Raw genomic sequence first — 16125 nt, 5'->3', positions numbered from 1 at the left:
TAAATGAATTCAAATTACGACTCTCCTCAAACTCACATCCACAGTAGCCACAGGATCTGCTGAACAGTGGAAGGCAAAGGGGAACCTCAAAACATGGGAGAGCTCAGAAGAGGGAAGAACCTTTCCTTGTTGGCCATGGGATTCCTAGCGCAATCATTTTAGGAAAGCTGAGAAGCCAGTCCAGCTCAGGGATGCTTTTCATGTCTCTTGTAATCCTCTTTATTAGATTTCCACTGGTTTTTGGTGGAAATGCTCTGGACAGTGGCTCCCCTAGTCCCCTCTCACTAATGAAAGACCCAGAGGAGCTGGTTCATTTGCTTGGTTTATGGGAACAGGGCATTATTGCTGGACCCCATGTTCGAGGCAGTACCTCCCTGTCCATCTGCACCCCACCCTGTCTGGCAGAGATGGAAAAGCACAACCCCTGCATAGGACCAGGGGAGAGGCAAACCAAGACACTCTGTGAAAGAAACCTTTCCAGACTTTCCATTCCCTGCTGAGAGGCAGTGGCAACAGCAACAATTTCATCAGAGGAGCCAGAGGCTGCACGAGAAAATGCTTCCTGGCTCTAAGGAGATGGGTCTCTCACACATTCCTCCCTCGCTCTGCCGTGTGGCAGCGCCTATCAGACTGGAGACATCGTGCCCAAGGGGATCCCCAGCTTCTCATCGCAGGCAGCCAGGAGGGCGAGCGCTGGGCAGGAAGGGTACGTGGCTCAGCTAATCTGCACATGAGCAAGAGTCTTCAGCTAGACACGCCAGCCTCACCCTGTGTCTTCTTCCCCTGACTTACGCATGAGGCTTACAAGCTGCGTGGTCCTGATAACTGCTACTTGTGTAGTTTATGTGCTCACCAGAGCTTGGAATTTTAATAAGCGTAAGTGGATTTAGGATGCTATATAAAGATATTATCTCAAAGTCAGGCATTTAACTCAACTCTGATTGGTACAGCCAGCCTCTTTTGTGATGGTCAGGACAGAAGCTCTTTCTTGCTTCAGGCCACATCCTGACGTTATGGCCGAGTTCGTGGTAGTGTCTGAGGCTGTTTACACCACCGAGGCTGTGTCTGAGGCTGTTTACACCACTGAAGCTGTATCTGAGGCTGTTTACAGGGCACCCCAGGACCCATCAAAGATAAGTAATGGTTGAAGATTATGCCCACATGGTATCTGTGGGATCTCACGAGTGGTGCACAGCTAGAATTACTGACAGAGCAACAGCCTCTCAGGGACTTGGGAAGAGGGTGATGAGAATCCCACTGATGCTACAGCACCCACCTGATCACAAGTGCTGTCAGGGGTTGCAAAACAGTTTCCTTGCATTTTCGGAAGGTCATGATGCTTCAGGAGAAATGTTAAGTTTGAGCTTTGCTCTGTGCTTCATCTTGGAGAGCAGGAAAGATTTTGCTCAAAGGAGGGCTTTTGCCTGCTGAGCTTTCTCCTCCCCGCTCTCAGCAAGGAATAGTAGAGACTCCATTGACCTAAACGTCTGTCTTGTTAGGACTATTCCCTTTTGGAAAGATTTTTTGGATTAGGCAGGGGATTAGTAACACATGCATTAAGGACTTGTGGTTCTCAAACAAGCAGACTTAATTAGGCAAAGATTAAAGCACACTTCATTGACATCGATCTCTTTCAGGATTCAAAGCGTCAAGTTATTTTGTAGAATTTTATACACTTGGCAACATTGCTCATTTAAGCACTTACACTACTTCGAAAGTAGTCATCTGGAGGATTCAAGGCAGCTTAGACATTTATAGTGCCATAAAACCTAAGGCCATAAATTGCACATGATTAGGGTGTGTGTCACCATCACTATTTAAAGCCATTTAAAAAAACCACCAACCTGTCTTGTATTTTCATCTAGAAAAAAAAAAAAAAAAAAAACAACCTAGAAAATAAGTGCCATAAAACTACATGAAAATTGCCCTTGCGTTCCAGGTAGTCAGGAAGCATTAGGCTAGATAATACATGTGGTTCACAGCCACGGCAGGAACCCTGCCAAGTGACACAATCAACTCATGAAAGGTTTCAGAGCTCTTCCATGAGGCTTATGAGATACCCAAGCTGGCCAAACTGCTGCTGTAAGCCTCAAGCAATGCATTTCCCAACTGTTGCACACCATGCAAAATTGGTTTATTTTAGAAAAAAAAAAACCAACACCAAAGCCCAAACCTTAAGCAAATTAGTTTGGATAATCCAAGTCACTCTGCTCTTTTGTTCTCACTCCTTGCACCTTCTACAAACATTATAGTTGGGCCTCGCTTGTGTTTTGTCTTAGCCAGAGAGCCGACCAATGTAAAAAAAACCAGTTTTAATAATAGTGCAGCCCCGTGTCTATTTTTACAAGGCATTCCAACTTTCAGAAGATGAAGAAAAAAGTGATTTGCTTTTACATCTTCAAAACTATTGCTTACATAGGCTTAATGACAGCATTTATCGTTGTCAGAGATTCAGGACCGTTAGAGAAGCCCCGTGAACTGCAAGTAATCAGAATTGTCAGTCACCTATTACCTTTGTCTGTGGCAGTGGGAAAGGCTCTTGCTCAAAATTTCTCCTGTGCACAGCTTGGCACAGCAGGGGAACAAGTCTCTAGCTACAACATTACGACGCCCTTTTGCTATGGATTTGATTTCAGCATCTCCAGAACAATCCTTTTCCCTAAGGGAGCAAGGATATGTACAGGAATGAGAAGAACCCCTGCAGCCAAGAGCAGCTTGGACAATCATATGTGTCTACCTACCTTTTTCAGCCTTGCACCAGCTCTCTGGACACCACACATTCAAATTAAACCCAATAATTCAAATTAAAACTCTGTGCTGAAATCTGATTCTCCTAAAACACGTGATGCAAAGCTCCAGTTTTCAGCCCCGCTAAAGGCAATGTTGGTGGCTCTGACATTAAACACGAAGTGAAGCACTAAGGCTGAGCTCTTAAACTGGTCGTGAATTTGGCAAGAGCTTTCTTAATCCCGTCTTTGCTCTAGATGTTTCTCACATACAGACAGGTGGGAAGGAAAAGTGTCACTGAGAAGGGCCCTTCGTAGAGGGTCAGTAATGAATTCAATCGATGCTGAAACACAGCGCCAGGCACTTCCATGCGGAGGACTAACAGCAATGCCCTAGTGAACGATGGGGAATCTGCCTCAGCCTCTTTGACTGTAGTAAGTCAGACTAAGACTAGTAGTAGGGTCAGCTACTAAGAGAGCAGAGAGCTGCTAGGATCTTCTGCAGAACCAGATAAAATCACTTTATTGGCAGAGGGAAAGACACAACTCAGTTTCTTCAAGAAACGTGTGCACGCACATGCTCTTGGCTGATGAGATGGTCTCAGCTTTGTAGACAGGGAAATGCAGGAGAGAGCTCAAGAATTAAAAAAATGGGTATCGGAAAGACGAAAACAAGTCACGCAGCAGGAAGTGAGTTACTTGGAGCCCTGCTGAACAAATTGAAACTAAAAGTGCCTGCGAGCTGACGCTAACGTTGGACAATGTTCAAGGGCACGAGACAAACTGATGGCAGGGAAATGCATTGAGGGTTATTGAGTATGTAGAAACCACATGCAGTGTGGAAAGTCCCTGAGCTGAATAAAAATCAGAGGAGAGACTTCAGGGGATATGTTATATACATTTTCCTGGCCCTTTACACTTCTCCAAGCAGCTGCTTGTGGCCAAGGTTGGGAGCAGGGCACTGGGAGGCAGACCTTTGCCTGACACATTACAGCCACCCTGAAATTCATTAAAAACCATAAATCCATCTTTCTACAAGTTATTTTAGAAGAAAGCTCTTCCTTAAAGCATTCACCTCATTACTCCGAAGGCAATTAAAAGGAGCAGAGTAGAAACAACCCTTTGCAACTGGAGAATAAATAAAAATATATCCTTGCGCGCTCGCTATTGCTACAACCTAACGCCGCCGCGGAGGAGCCCGTACCCCACAGCTGGTTCCTATCTGCTTTAGAGAACGCGGAGCAGAAGCACAGCTGTGCAGACACAAATAAAGAGATGGTGCTTTCTCCACCCTCGGTTACGGGAATAGCTTTGAGGCAGAGCTGGTTGGGGGAATTCTGCTGGAACTGTGTTCTGCTGAAATATGCAGTTCCACTCCAATCGAGCCGTCTAGCAGAACGGGATGGGTCTGCCAGGGTTTTATTTGGAAAGAAAAATCAGGGGAGTGGGGGAGAAGTTGGATTCTCAAAACATCCCATCCTGATAGCCTTGAAATGCAGGTTTTCAGTTTAAAATCAGTTTTTTGATGCAACTTTTTGCATTACAGTAGAGAAAGTCAGAAGCTCCTACTGATGCTTAATGCTTCTTTTGACAGTACTGTATTAGTAATTTAGGGCAAGTTTAATTCTTTTTTTGTGAGTTTATCTGAATGGATCCCCCTGCATCCAAATTCTGCCTCACGGTGCACGGACATGTTTGCAGATGGAGTTTGGCTGAAGCAAAATCTGTACGTTGGAGGGGGGGGATTAGGAAACCGCACAAGCAAAACAAGTGGAGTTGTCCCTGCTTGCATCCTTCACGTGCACAAAGCAGAAAGGGCTGATGCCAAGGCCAGAGAGAAGGAGCAGTATAGAAACAAACCGTCCATGGCCAGAAACACACACAGTGAAATGCTAGAGATATGCAGGCTAATGCTTGGATAAATCATCTCTGGTTATCAGTAACAGATGCCTGAGCTGAGGTTGGGGCCTCACTGCGTGATAGATAAAGGACAACCGCTATCAGGAGCAGCGCTTCAAAGCCAGCCCTGGAAAACCTAAATTAGGGTAACAGTGGCCTGAGGCTTCCCTACAAGGAGAAACAGGGGTGTCCAGAGGACTAGTTGGCCAATCGATAAGTGGGTGCCCCTTGGGAAGTTCCTCACCTGCTCATCACACATGAGGCTGAAGGCCAACCAGCAAAATTTGCAGGACCATCATGTGATGGCCACCAAAGCTCCCAAGCCTTGTGAGATACGTGCTCTGCGCCAGCTGAGCTTTGGGAACTGCTGGCACAGGGCAAATTTGTCCCCGTCAGAGGCTTGTTAGTGGGTAGTGGTGTTAAATGGGATGAGCCCAGGTTTGCCAGGTCACTGGGGAGTTCCCATTAATGGTCTTAGTGGCTTTATGCCTCTGGACAATGACGGAGGCAGGTGGAGACTTGCTGGAGAACGGGATCTGGCAGTTCAGGCTGAAGTGGAGGATGGAGATCTCTAGGACTGTTCTGCGGATTCGGCCAGTGCTGAATTCACTTGAAAAGACAACAGCTGCCTTCGGGGGGATGAGGGTGTGGAAAGTTGGCAGCTCTGACTCCCCAGAAAAAGGCGTAATGAGATTCAGTGGCTGGAAGCTGATGCTAGGGAAATTCACATGTGAAACAGAGAGCAAATTTAACTAGGTGAACAATTAAACATGGGAACAAATTATTTCTGAAACTGCGGATTTTGGAACTACACAAATCACTTTTTTCAATTCAGCCAACAAACCAAAAATATCGAAAAAATCCCACATTTGGCTCAGCCTGAAGTGGAGTGAGATTTTTTTTCCCCCCACTTTTTCCTACTTCAGCAACACCAACAATTCATGGTGAATTAAATATTTTCACTTCCCAGGGCCAAAATCTTTTGATTGCATGGGGGCACATCTAACAAAAGCAAGCGATAGGCTTGATGGGTAACATTTAAGTGCCGTTCTCCAAGAAAGCACAGCAAAAGCAGCACCTTCTCTGTTCCTCAGCAGAACAGAACTCTGATGAGTCAAGCGCTTGCCCAGAGCATGGCCACAGATCATTTCTCCCCACCACCTCAGGGCACTTGTCCAGCATGTTTTGGGACACCACCCACATCCTCATGGGTAAGGATTTGCTCCGTAGAGGCGAGCAGCAGCTGGTGCCAGACCACATGGTGGGGACAGCAATAGGAAGACCAGGCAGAACGAGGAGGCGATATTTAGGACGTGGGAGTGGGAAGAAGGAGGCAGCAGCTGTGAGGTCTGGCTATAAAAAGGCTGAGAGCTGCTGCAATGGGTCCTCTGGGGGGGTGGTCTCTGTCCTTCTCGTTGATGCTGTTCTAAATATGTCTTGGAGCTGAGATCACAGGCAGGTTGTCTCTGTCACCACCAGACCACAGTGGTTGTCTCTTCTGCTTTCCGTTTTTCAAGAAAGAGAGAAATAGGACCCCAAAATTTTTGACTTAGGATTTAATCAAGAGCACATCAAGTTAGCAAGTAAATACCCCATGTTCTAAACTGCCCAAGTTCTTAATTTTCTCTTTTTTCATTGACAAATGCCTCTCGGAAAGAGAAGATCTTGTTTGACTGGCAAGCTCGGTGCACACATTTTGGGAGGCTCTTTGTTTAGACCAGAAATGAGTAGCTTCTCTACACTCAGAGGCCACCTTTATTCCCAGTAGAGGTTTGGAGGCCGTGACGGTGACAGCAGTGTTTGCATGATGCTCTGTCTAACAGAAGAACCCTGCCTGACCCAATTACGGCTGAATTCCCCCACATCCACAACAGTCATAGCCATGTACCCAACCTGCTTGGCTTGAATTCCCTAAATCCATGGCATAGCCCCAAGCAGGAACAGGGTAATGCTCTCATCTGCCCTCAGAGGCAGAGGCTGGGCTGAACATGCCACTGGAGGAGAGCTCTTCCGTAGACGCCTTCCTCCTGCAGGTCAGCTCATGTCTTTGTCCATCAAAGCTGGAGTCTTGTCCCCATGCCTCAGCAGAGCTAGGGGGTGAATATCCCCCAAAGTTCCAGGCTCAGCTGAGCCAATACAAAGTGCTGACAGGGAAATAAATCTCTAAAGAAATGTACCTTTCGGCCGAGGAAGTTCTTACAGTCAGGTTGGTGTGTACAAGTCCTTGGCGAGAGGATTAATTTTGCCTCCTAAAAATCACTTGAGGTCAACTCAGAACAAATTGCTTGAGGACTTGTGCAGGTGAGTTTTAAACACGTCCAAGGATGAAAATTCACCCATCTTTATGATCCTGCTGCAGTCTCTGACCACCTTCATGGTGAGTTGAAAGGTCTCCCCTTCTTGAGGACAAACAAGCCCACTTACCCTGTCTGCTTATGTCCCATGCTCCAGTTCATCAGTCTACACTGGACTTGCTCCAGTATACCAGTGTCTATCTTGTACTGGTCAGCTCAAACTGAACCCAGTAAGCTGAGAGGGTCTCACAAATGCTGAACAAACTCCCTGACCTTCTGCCTGGCTGAGCTTGTGCTGACACAGTCTGTGACACAGTTGTCTCCCCCAACCCCAGAGCTGTCAGCCTGTTGCAACTATAGCCGAACCAAAGACGGTTTGGGAACCTTTTAATGGGAGAAAGCAGAGGTAAATAAGGGAATTAGTAAACAAGTTACCACTAACCACTCTTGTCTTCCTGCTTCTAGTAACCACACAGGCACTACTGAGACTTAAGGGCGTCTTAAGTCTTAAAGATGTACCTACCCATTTGCAGGACGGGGCCAAAATGGGCTCAGAGTCCTTGTCAGCTCTTGGCAGGAGGGCAAACTGAACCCTTAGCAGCCACCGGGTAAGGCAGACAGAGGGTCTCAGCCTCCACCTGCATGTCCCAGGGGTGCAAAAGTCAGCAGATTCCCACGAAGGTCATTGAGCATACAGAACAAAGACCAAAAATTGCAGGATTGTGTCTAAAAATAGACAAGATACAGCATATCAGTGGCAGTGCTCTGAATAATGGCAAGGGGAAGATTGTTTCTGCTGGATAAAGTGAATCATGTGGGGGCACACAGACTTGCCCAGAGTTTCCTTCTTTTTAGTCAAACCCAAGCTTTGGCATCTATTTTTTTTTTTTTTTTTCCCCACCCCCCAGCTGAAGGGTTTTTTTTGAAAAAAAATGAAGAAAAAAGCCCACACTGCACCGTACCCAAGGCTGTTTAATCACAGAAGTTGCACCAGCTAGACACTAATAGATCATTTTATCCTTTGCTATTTCTAGGGATGAAAAGGAAAAGGAGCTCTGCTCCTTTAAGCTAGCAGAAAGCTTCTTTATATTCAGGTGGAGTCAAGCCTTCCTGGGCTATAAAGTTGCAGGGAGAGGCAGGGGCAGCAGCTGTTTTGCTTAGATCTTAGCAAGCCTCCAGTCTCATCATGGTAAGAGCATGCCTTGTATTTGTATTAGTCTAAACTTAAAATATAGATTGTTTCTTTTCCAAGCGTACTAAGCTTGCTTGCTCCTTGTCTCCCCTTTCTCTTAGGGATGTTAATTCCAAACAGATTTGTTTAATTGCTGATTACCTTCTGGTTTATTGATTCAGTGTTTGCTCCTTATAAGGGAAAAGTGAGGGACTTGGTTGGAGAAGAGTTGTTTCAGTGGCCTCTTGCTGCTTTTCACTCTGAGCCTGCAGCTCCTGAGGTGGGGTCTGTAGAGTTGCAAAGTTTTCTGTCTCTTTAATGCAAGTTGAGTTTTACTTTTTTTGGGGGGGAGAACCGGCATATCTCAATGCACAACTATGTGATAGACTAAAGTTTAAATTTTGACACTGCTGGCCCTTTTCCCAAAGTTTAACACTTGAACTCTTGTACTGCCACAGAGAACTAGTGCAACTTGCAGAGACCTTTAGGTTGGTGTTTTTTTTTTTTTTTTTCTTAGGGAGTGAGCTGCCATGTTGCCTTTGTCTGCTACAAACCCTTGGGATTAGGTATTAGATGAATAAAGTCCCCCTTCCTTCTAGCTTTTCAATTGAATCTTTGCTAGAAAGAGTTTGCAGCTGTAAAACTGAAGTGGATTGATCTGGTTGCTAAAAAACCTGCAACCCTGACCAGTGCTGGCTGATCTAGCTGAAACTTTTTGTAAAGAAATAACGCAACTGTCACCTTGTTGTGAATGCAAGAGAGTAACTTGTTGGAAAATCTGATGGTATCCCTTTGCATGTTGCAAATGGAAGAAAACTTCAAAGTAACTCCTAGCAAGCCAGCTTTTGAACTTTTTCCTTTTATCTGCTGACTTCTAGAGTCTGTCTTGGCTATAAAACAGTTAAACATTTACATGGTATTTCCAATGGGAAAATCAGCTGGACAACAATGGGCTGCCTATAGCCACAGTCTGTAAAATGCAGTTTATCATGAGGCAAATGTTGGAGATCTGGGATCTCAAAAAACCCCTTCAGGTATATTTTGGGGGTGGAACTACAGAAAAAAATTGCACTTTCTTCCTTTCAGCAGCCCCCCCCCCCCCCCCTTTTTTTTTTTTTTAATTCTCATTCCCCGTGCTCTGGGCTGAAAATACCAGTGCTCCCTTGAAGCAGGTGCTGGGACTAGTGAGCTGGGTGAGGATAGTGAGTGGTGGAGCAGCTGTCCCAGCTAGTGCTGGTGAAGCGGCTGTGGCACTGACCCTTGCAGACTGTGGTGAGGAGCTATTGCAACCATCTTGCTGAGAGGGATGGGCGAATGGCAGTCAGCATTTCCCACATAGTGCAAATATCAACTCGGAGAGGGAGGACTTAAACACAGCTTCCACACCCAGCAGAACTGGTGGTCCCAGCCCAGACTGGGATTAAGCGGTGTTTAGCCAGCTGTGAGTGAAGGAGTTGGTGTTCCTCTCTGCTACCAGGAGTGTTCGTCCAGTTGGTGTTTAGCTTTACCATGGGTGACCTGGACACGCAGTGGTCGTTGGACTTGCTTGAGGGTTGAGAAATATCTTGACACATCCATGCTTGGAGACTAAAAGGGGAGAAGTCACATTGCATCCTTTTCCTCATGGCTACTGCCACAAGAGGTTGGTGCCCAGTGTCTAGCATTACTTAGAGGGTCCTGATATTCAAGGGACAAAGTCTCTCTAGCAGGAGAGTTGTGCCTAGGAGTGTGTACACAGTGTCCTCTCAGCCCTGGGGCAACTGGGCAGCCAGTGGCATTTGTTCTGCTCTGCTCAAGGGGGGCTACTTGGAGCTGGGCTTATCTGTGGAAGGCCCTAGCTCTGGGTAGGACTGGGTGGTGGTGTGCAGTGGGGTGAGACCTGAGCCAAGCTGCCCTTCAGAGCTACAGATAATGGGGTCAGCTGCACTGCTTGCCATCCCCGGGTGTAATCACCAGCTGCCTTTCACGGTGATCCCCTGGGAAGCAGGGCTGTCCCATGCCATGCGGGGTAGTAATTGGGAGTCTCCGCTTGGGAGCTGGAACATGAGCCTCTGTCATTGCTGCAGCAGCGCTTTGATCTTGGGGTGGTGGAAAGAGCAGAGATACCAATTACCCAGGGAAGCATGCAACCATCAAAAGTCCCCAGAGAGTCTCCAGAAGACGCCAGTACCTCCAATACTGCCCCGGAGGCAGAGGCTCCGGGAGGGTGACCTGGTTAAATCAGGACTCCAAGCCTCTCCCTGGGTGTCAGCCTGCCCTTGTTCTGGCCCCAGGTGACTGCTGGTTTCCTCCAGCCTTGTTTCCTGCTGTGACTCCCAGCTTGGCTGTGGGTTTCCCAAGCTTCTCCCTGCTTGGTACAGAGCTTTTTTAGCTCAGGGAGCCTGAAGCTGCCCTCCCTGATGCCCCATTGCTGTAGGACCCAGAGGAGCAACAGATGCTCCACTCCATGGTGGGGCCAGTTGGGCACGGAGCTCAGCTGCTTCCTTGCCTCAGCATGAAGGCCATCACTTCCTTCCTTCCTCCTGCCCTGGGCTGGGAGAGCCCTTCCTGGGGTGCTACGTGTGCAGCTCAGCTGTGTCCAGCTGCCCAGCAGATCATGGTTTGATCCTCGCTCCAGCTCCCCACGGTGGGCGGAAGCCGCCTGTTTCCCTAATCATCTGCAGTAGCAAATGGCTCGAACAAGAACCGTGGGGGCTAGTGCTAAGCCACAGGATGTCTAAAAATCGCCTTAACAAGCCATTTCCCTTTCCAGAGGGAGTGTATTTCCATCCACATCGGGCAGGCCGGCGTGCAGATGGGCAATGCCTGTTGGGAGCTGTACTGCCTCGAGCATGGGATCCAGGCGGATGGGACCATTCCTGGCCCCAAGCAGGTGAAACTTACGGAGCCGAAGTCTGAACAAGTGGATTCTTCTTTTGAAACCTTCTTCTGTGAGACAGCATCTGGGAAGCACGTGCCCCGGGCAGTGTTCATTGACTTGGAGCCCACTGTCATTGGTAATAGTGGGGCAGTTGGGTGTTGTGGCATCTTTAACTGTGACTCCTGACCTTTCTTGCGTGGGGCTCGTGTTGCTGCCTGTATTGCCCTGCAGCTCCTACTCCTCTGCTCTAGTAAAATCCATCAGAAGGAGACAGAGTTTGCATTTCCAGATGGATCTGGGAGTGACAAACCTATTACTCTTACTACACTGACTTATCTGTAGCTGACTCCTCCTTTTAAGAGACCTGCTGTCTTGAACAGGATCCCCAGCAGGTGTAAAGTGGCGTGAGTTTATTAACCTCAGTGGCTCTGGACTGAATTACATCATCCTATGACCTGATGTGGCACATCTGGTTTTAATGGTACCTGTGAAGCATCTTTGGGCAGACGGGTGCTACACATTTGATGGTTCTTGAAAACTGGGTGTCTTGCTACTGCAGACTTTCTACTTCCCCGTCCAGCCCCAGCTCCTTTAGTGATCTCTGGGTGTTTGACTCAGTTGTGACACTTTGATTTAAAGTACCTTCTTAGAAAACATAGTTCTTTGCTCAAGGAACTGGTGGAAATGACTCCCAACCACCTGCATTCATCTACCTGCTTCTGCCTTCTGAGCTTCTCCTGAGTGCTTGCTCCTATCTTACAATCTAGAATGCATGACTCATTATTTCGTCTAATGGAAGGAATGTAGGTTTTTTTTTTGGTTTTGATTCCACTTAATTTTTAGACACCTTATTAAGGCATTAAATTAGGAACCTTGTGAGCAAGCCAGTAGAACATGAAATGTATCCAATATTGAGACTGAGTGGATTTAAATACCCTCTGGAGGTGCCTCCAACCTCATTGACTGCATGGAGCCTACAGAAACTGCTCCTAATGCCTGTCTTCATAAGGTGCCCGAAGCTGGGTCAGATACATCTAGCAGAAGTGTCAATGTTGGAGGCACTCTGTCTCCTCTTCAGTACGCTGCAGAGCAGAGGATGGAGGTCGTGCTTCCAGCCACCTCAAGATGCTTTGAAACAAGCAGAAAAAACAAGCTGCATGTGGTAAATACAATCCTAGGGTAATGCTGGAAACATAGGTGGTATCTTAACTCTAAGCCAAATTATATTAGGATCTCAAGGTAGCTGCTGGGTGAAGATGGAGGCGGTATAGTAGGACCTTGGCAAATTAGCCTGGACAGGGTTATTCTTACCCCTTCCATTATCCCCAGTCTGAACTAACCATGCTGTGACTGTCACCTCGTGTGGGCTCCTGGTAGATTTGTGGTGTGTTTTACTCTCACGCTAAAGTCCAAAACCTGTAACTGTTTGCTGCTCTCCATGACTGCTCCTCCTTGTGCAGACGAGATCAGGACTGGGACCTACCATGCGCTCTTCCACCCGGAGCAGCTCATCAGTGGCAAGGAAGATGCTGCCAACAACTATGCCCGTGGCCACTACACCATTGGAAAGGAGATTATAGACACGGTCCTCAGCAGAATTCGTAAGATGGTAAGAGAGTCTTTCCCTTAAAATAACACACCATGAACAACACAATTAAACTTTGGGTTTGGGGTAAAAGTCTTAAAAAAACAACCCCTTTATGCAAGCTTCAAGGGTGGCAGCTGCTGTTGTGATTAGGTTTGGGGCTCAGAAAACCAAGGGACTGTCTGATCCTGTGTATCTGCCCGAAAAACAATTGTCATTGCATGTCATACATGTATGAAATGACACAACACTAGACCCAAGAGACGGAAGAACTCTTGACCACAGAAAAACCACACTCTGGTTGTGCGGTTGTGGATACTAATTCTAAATTGACAATTGGTAGCCAGGCTGAGAAGAACCAAACTCCACATTTGACAGCAGTGAAGCAGGATTGTAACAATGTACTGGGATGCCTGTGAATGGAAGGGTTTGAGATGTCTCATAAGGGTCTAGAACCCACATGCTACCTCCCATCACCTCTCAGGTGTGGAGGTGTGTGTTGATAATGGAGCAATTTGCTGAGAGTTTCCATCTGGCCATATAGAGCTCCCTGTGGTAGCTCCATGGGAGTGCTGCACTTAACACATGTATAACTAAGATGCTCAGGAGGGCGATATACTGAGTGACTCCACTCTAGGGGTTGGGTGACTCTGGCCAGTAAGTGCTCAAAGCAGAGGTTGTGGTATTATTTGGATAGTTACTCCAGTCCGTAACAGAGAAAGGTAATTATAAATTTAATTTATTATTTTTTTTTTCCTGCAGGCTGACCAGTGCAGTGGACTCCAAGGGTTCCTGGTCTTCCACAGTTTTGGGGGAGGCACAGGCTCTGGGTTCACCTCCCTCCTCATGGAGCGGCTCTCTGTGGAGTACAGCAAGAAGTCCAAGCTGGAGTTCTCTGTGTACCCAGCCCCGCAGGTCTCCACAGCAGTGGTGGAGCCCTACAACTCCATCCTCACCACCCACACCACCCTGGAGCACTCGGACTGTTCCTTCATGGTGGACAACGAGGCCATCTATGACATCTGCAACCGCAACTTGGACATCGAGAGGCCGACCTACACCAACCTCAACAGGCTGATTGGGCAGATTGTTTCATCGGTCACCGCCTCATTGAGATTTAATGGTGCTCTGAATGTTGACCTGATCGAATTCCAGACCAACCTGGTGCCCTACCCACGGATTCACTTCCCGCTCACGACCTACGCGCCCATCATCTCGGCAGAGAAAGCCTACCACGAGCAGCTGTCGGTGCCGGAGATCACCAACGCTTGCTTTGAGTTCTCCAACCAGATGGTGAAATGTGACCCACGCCGTGGCAAGTACATGGCCTGCTGCCTGCTGTACCGGGGTGACGTGGTGCCCAAGGATGTGAACGCGGCCATCGCAGCCATTAAAACGCGCCGGTCGATCCAGTTTGTGGACTGGTGCCCCACGGGCTTCAAGGTGGGTATCAACTACCAGCCTCCCACGGTGGTGCCCGGGGGCGACCTGGCCAAGGTGCAGCGGGCTGTCTGCATGCTGAGCAACACCACGGCCATTGCGGAGGCGTGGGCCCGCCTGGACCACAAGTTTGACCTGATGTACGCCAAGAGAGCCTTTGTGCACTGGTACGTGGGGGAGGGCATGGAGGAGGGGGAGTTCTCGGAGGCCAGGGAGGACCTGGCTGCCCTGGAGAAGGATTATGAAGAGGTTGGAAGGGACTCGGCAGATGGAGAAGATGAGGCTGATGAGGATGAGTATTAACAAACTGCAGTGTGTTCTTAATGAAGTCAAACCCCAGATGAAATACAAACCCTCTGCCATCAGGCTAAACAGGTCCTGAGTGCCTGGAGGTGCCAAAGGATTGTCCTGAACCTCAACGCCACTGTTTGACGTATTATACCTTTTCTGCTTGCATAGTCTACGTGCTCATAGTGCACTTCTGTAGCATGGGTGTCTCGAGCTTTATCACACTGCTGTTTATTGATGGGTGAAGCTGAATAGGTGCCTGGCTTAGTGTTGGGGACACATCCTGCCTAGACAGAGGAGCCTGGTTCCTAGGCCAGGGGAATGTTGCAAGCTGCCTGCTTTGGCTGAAATGTCAAACTCTTGCTCTGGCTTTTAATGTAAAAGCACCTTTTAATTAGAAATGCACCTGTACACTTCTATGCAACTGTCTTTTTTTTTTTGTATTTGAATAAAGACTTTTTTTTTGGCTCAGTTTTTTGGATTTAACCAGGGTGTTTGTGTGGGTAGGTCCCTACTGCATGGATGTTGTCCTGCAGAGAATAACAAATGCTGATAAGGGTGTGCTCAAGGTAAGCCGATCATCAACCATAATTATTGCTGTGAGGGCAGTGTCCTATATCTTGCAGGGCCTGCTCTGTCTGGAGCTGGATGCTGGTCTTACCTCCAGGAGCAGCCCAGAGGAACCATGTCTGAGAGGAGGCAGAAAATCCCCAGTTTGACCAGTGCCATAATGGGGAGTGGTGTCTGGGTAAAGAGCACCTTCCTGGGGCTGTTTTGCCTCCTCACCATCTGTGGCAAAGCTTGTTTGTTCCTTGAGCGAATCCTGGTTGTTGGGACATTGCTGTAGCTGTGGGCTGGGGTCTCGCTGGAGTTGGTGTGAGTGTGAAACCAGCCCCATGTGCCTAGGGTTGGAGTTTGCTCTGAGGAGGGGAGCCAGGCCCATGTCCTGGGGTGACTGAGGAGGAAAAGCAATGAAATACCCCTGGTAAGATGTGGAGAGGGAGTGTTGATAAGCCTGGGAGCCAGGAGAAGGGCTGCCTCCATGCTCCACTGAGTCTCTTGGTGCCCTGCTCAGGGCTCTTGTGTTACATGTGTTTATTGTGTTCTGGAGATGTTCCAGAGTGATGCCCTGGGAGGTACAGCCAGGGCTGGTTAGAGGGAGGGGAAGGTGTTCCTGTGCCCTATACTTGGGAGATGGATGTGGAGTTCATTGTTGGCTGGAGTTAACCTAAAAAACCACGGTGCTGACAGCATGGATGGACAGCTGGACCCAGAGGAAGATCCCTGTTGGGGTGAAGCCTTCCCTATGCTCCTCACTGCTGTGAGATTGTCCTGTTACTCCTGGGGAGGCTGAGCATCAGGCTGCCCTCTGAGGGTGGATCTTATGGGGATGGTAACCAGCTCCTTCCTCATCTGATGGGTCCTATCCTTCATCTTCAGCTCTGCTAGGCTGATGAGTCCCACCGGGGCACCCCAAGGCCTGTCAGCCTAAACATGCTGGGGCTAGTGGCTCTCCTCTCATCCATCCTAAGTGGCCACGCTCCACCCCTGATTCCTGGGGACAGGCCAACCCACCTCTGGGGTTGGTTGTCCCCACACCATGCCCCTAGCACTGACAATAACCCTCACAGGGGACCAGTAACTGCTCCATTTGCCAGAAATGAGACTGCTCAGGGCTCAAAGATTGTTTTTGAAAGAACAAAGCTGACCTCTGTCTCTCTGTGTGAGAGATGAGAAACCAGGTCTGTGAGAAACTAAGACAACCAGCCTGAGGAAGCAGAAGTTGAGGCTGGGCTAAGGAATGCCTCAAACAGAAGATGAACCTGTAGTCACGGGTGGCTGGTGTGGGGGTCGAAGCTGAT

The 16125-nt window shown here is 48.2% G+C and overlaps 1 protein-coding gene across 1 annotated transcript; it reads left to right on the top strand.

The window, feature by feature from the left end:
* The first annotated feature begins 8058 nt into the window (after positions 1-8058).
* Positions 8059-14957, top strand: LOC141959457 (tubulin alpha-1C chain-like). The gene is made up of 4 exons (XM_074903548.1): positions 8059-8108; positions 10843-11086; positions 12411-12559; positions 13298-14957. The coding sequence occupies exons 1-4, from the start codon at positions 8106-8108 to the stop codon at positions 14276-14278; spliced, it is 1377 nt and encodes a 458-aa protein (XP_074759649.1). The 5' UTR covers positions 8059-8105; the 3' UTR covers positions 14279-14957.
* Positions 14958-16125: the final 1168 nt, after the last annotated feature.

The sequence above is a fragment of the Athene noctua genome, chromosome 3 (assembly GCF_965140245.1).
Source record: "Athene noctua chromosome 3, bAthNoc1.hap1.1, whole genome shotgun sequence".
Taxonomy (NCBI): domain Eukaryota; kingdom Metazoa; phylum Chordata; class Aves; order Strigiformes; family Strigidae; genus Athene; species Athene noctua.
The sequence above is the reverse complement of the archived record's forward strand: the minus strand, read 5'-3'. Positions and strand labels throughout refer to the sequence as shown.

Excerpts from the sequence above, each read along its gene's own strand:
- LOC141959457 (XM_074903548.1), top strand. Across the intron at positions 11,087-12,410 it reads CTTGGAGCCCACTGTCATTG|ACGAGATCAGGACTGGGACC; the intron begins GTAATAGTGGGG and ends CTCCTTGTGCAG. Across the intron at positions 12,560-13,297 it reads TCAGCAGAATTCGTAAGATG|GCTGACCAGTGCAGTGGACT; the intron begins GTAAGAGAGTCT and ends TTTTTCCTGCAG.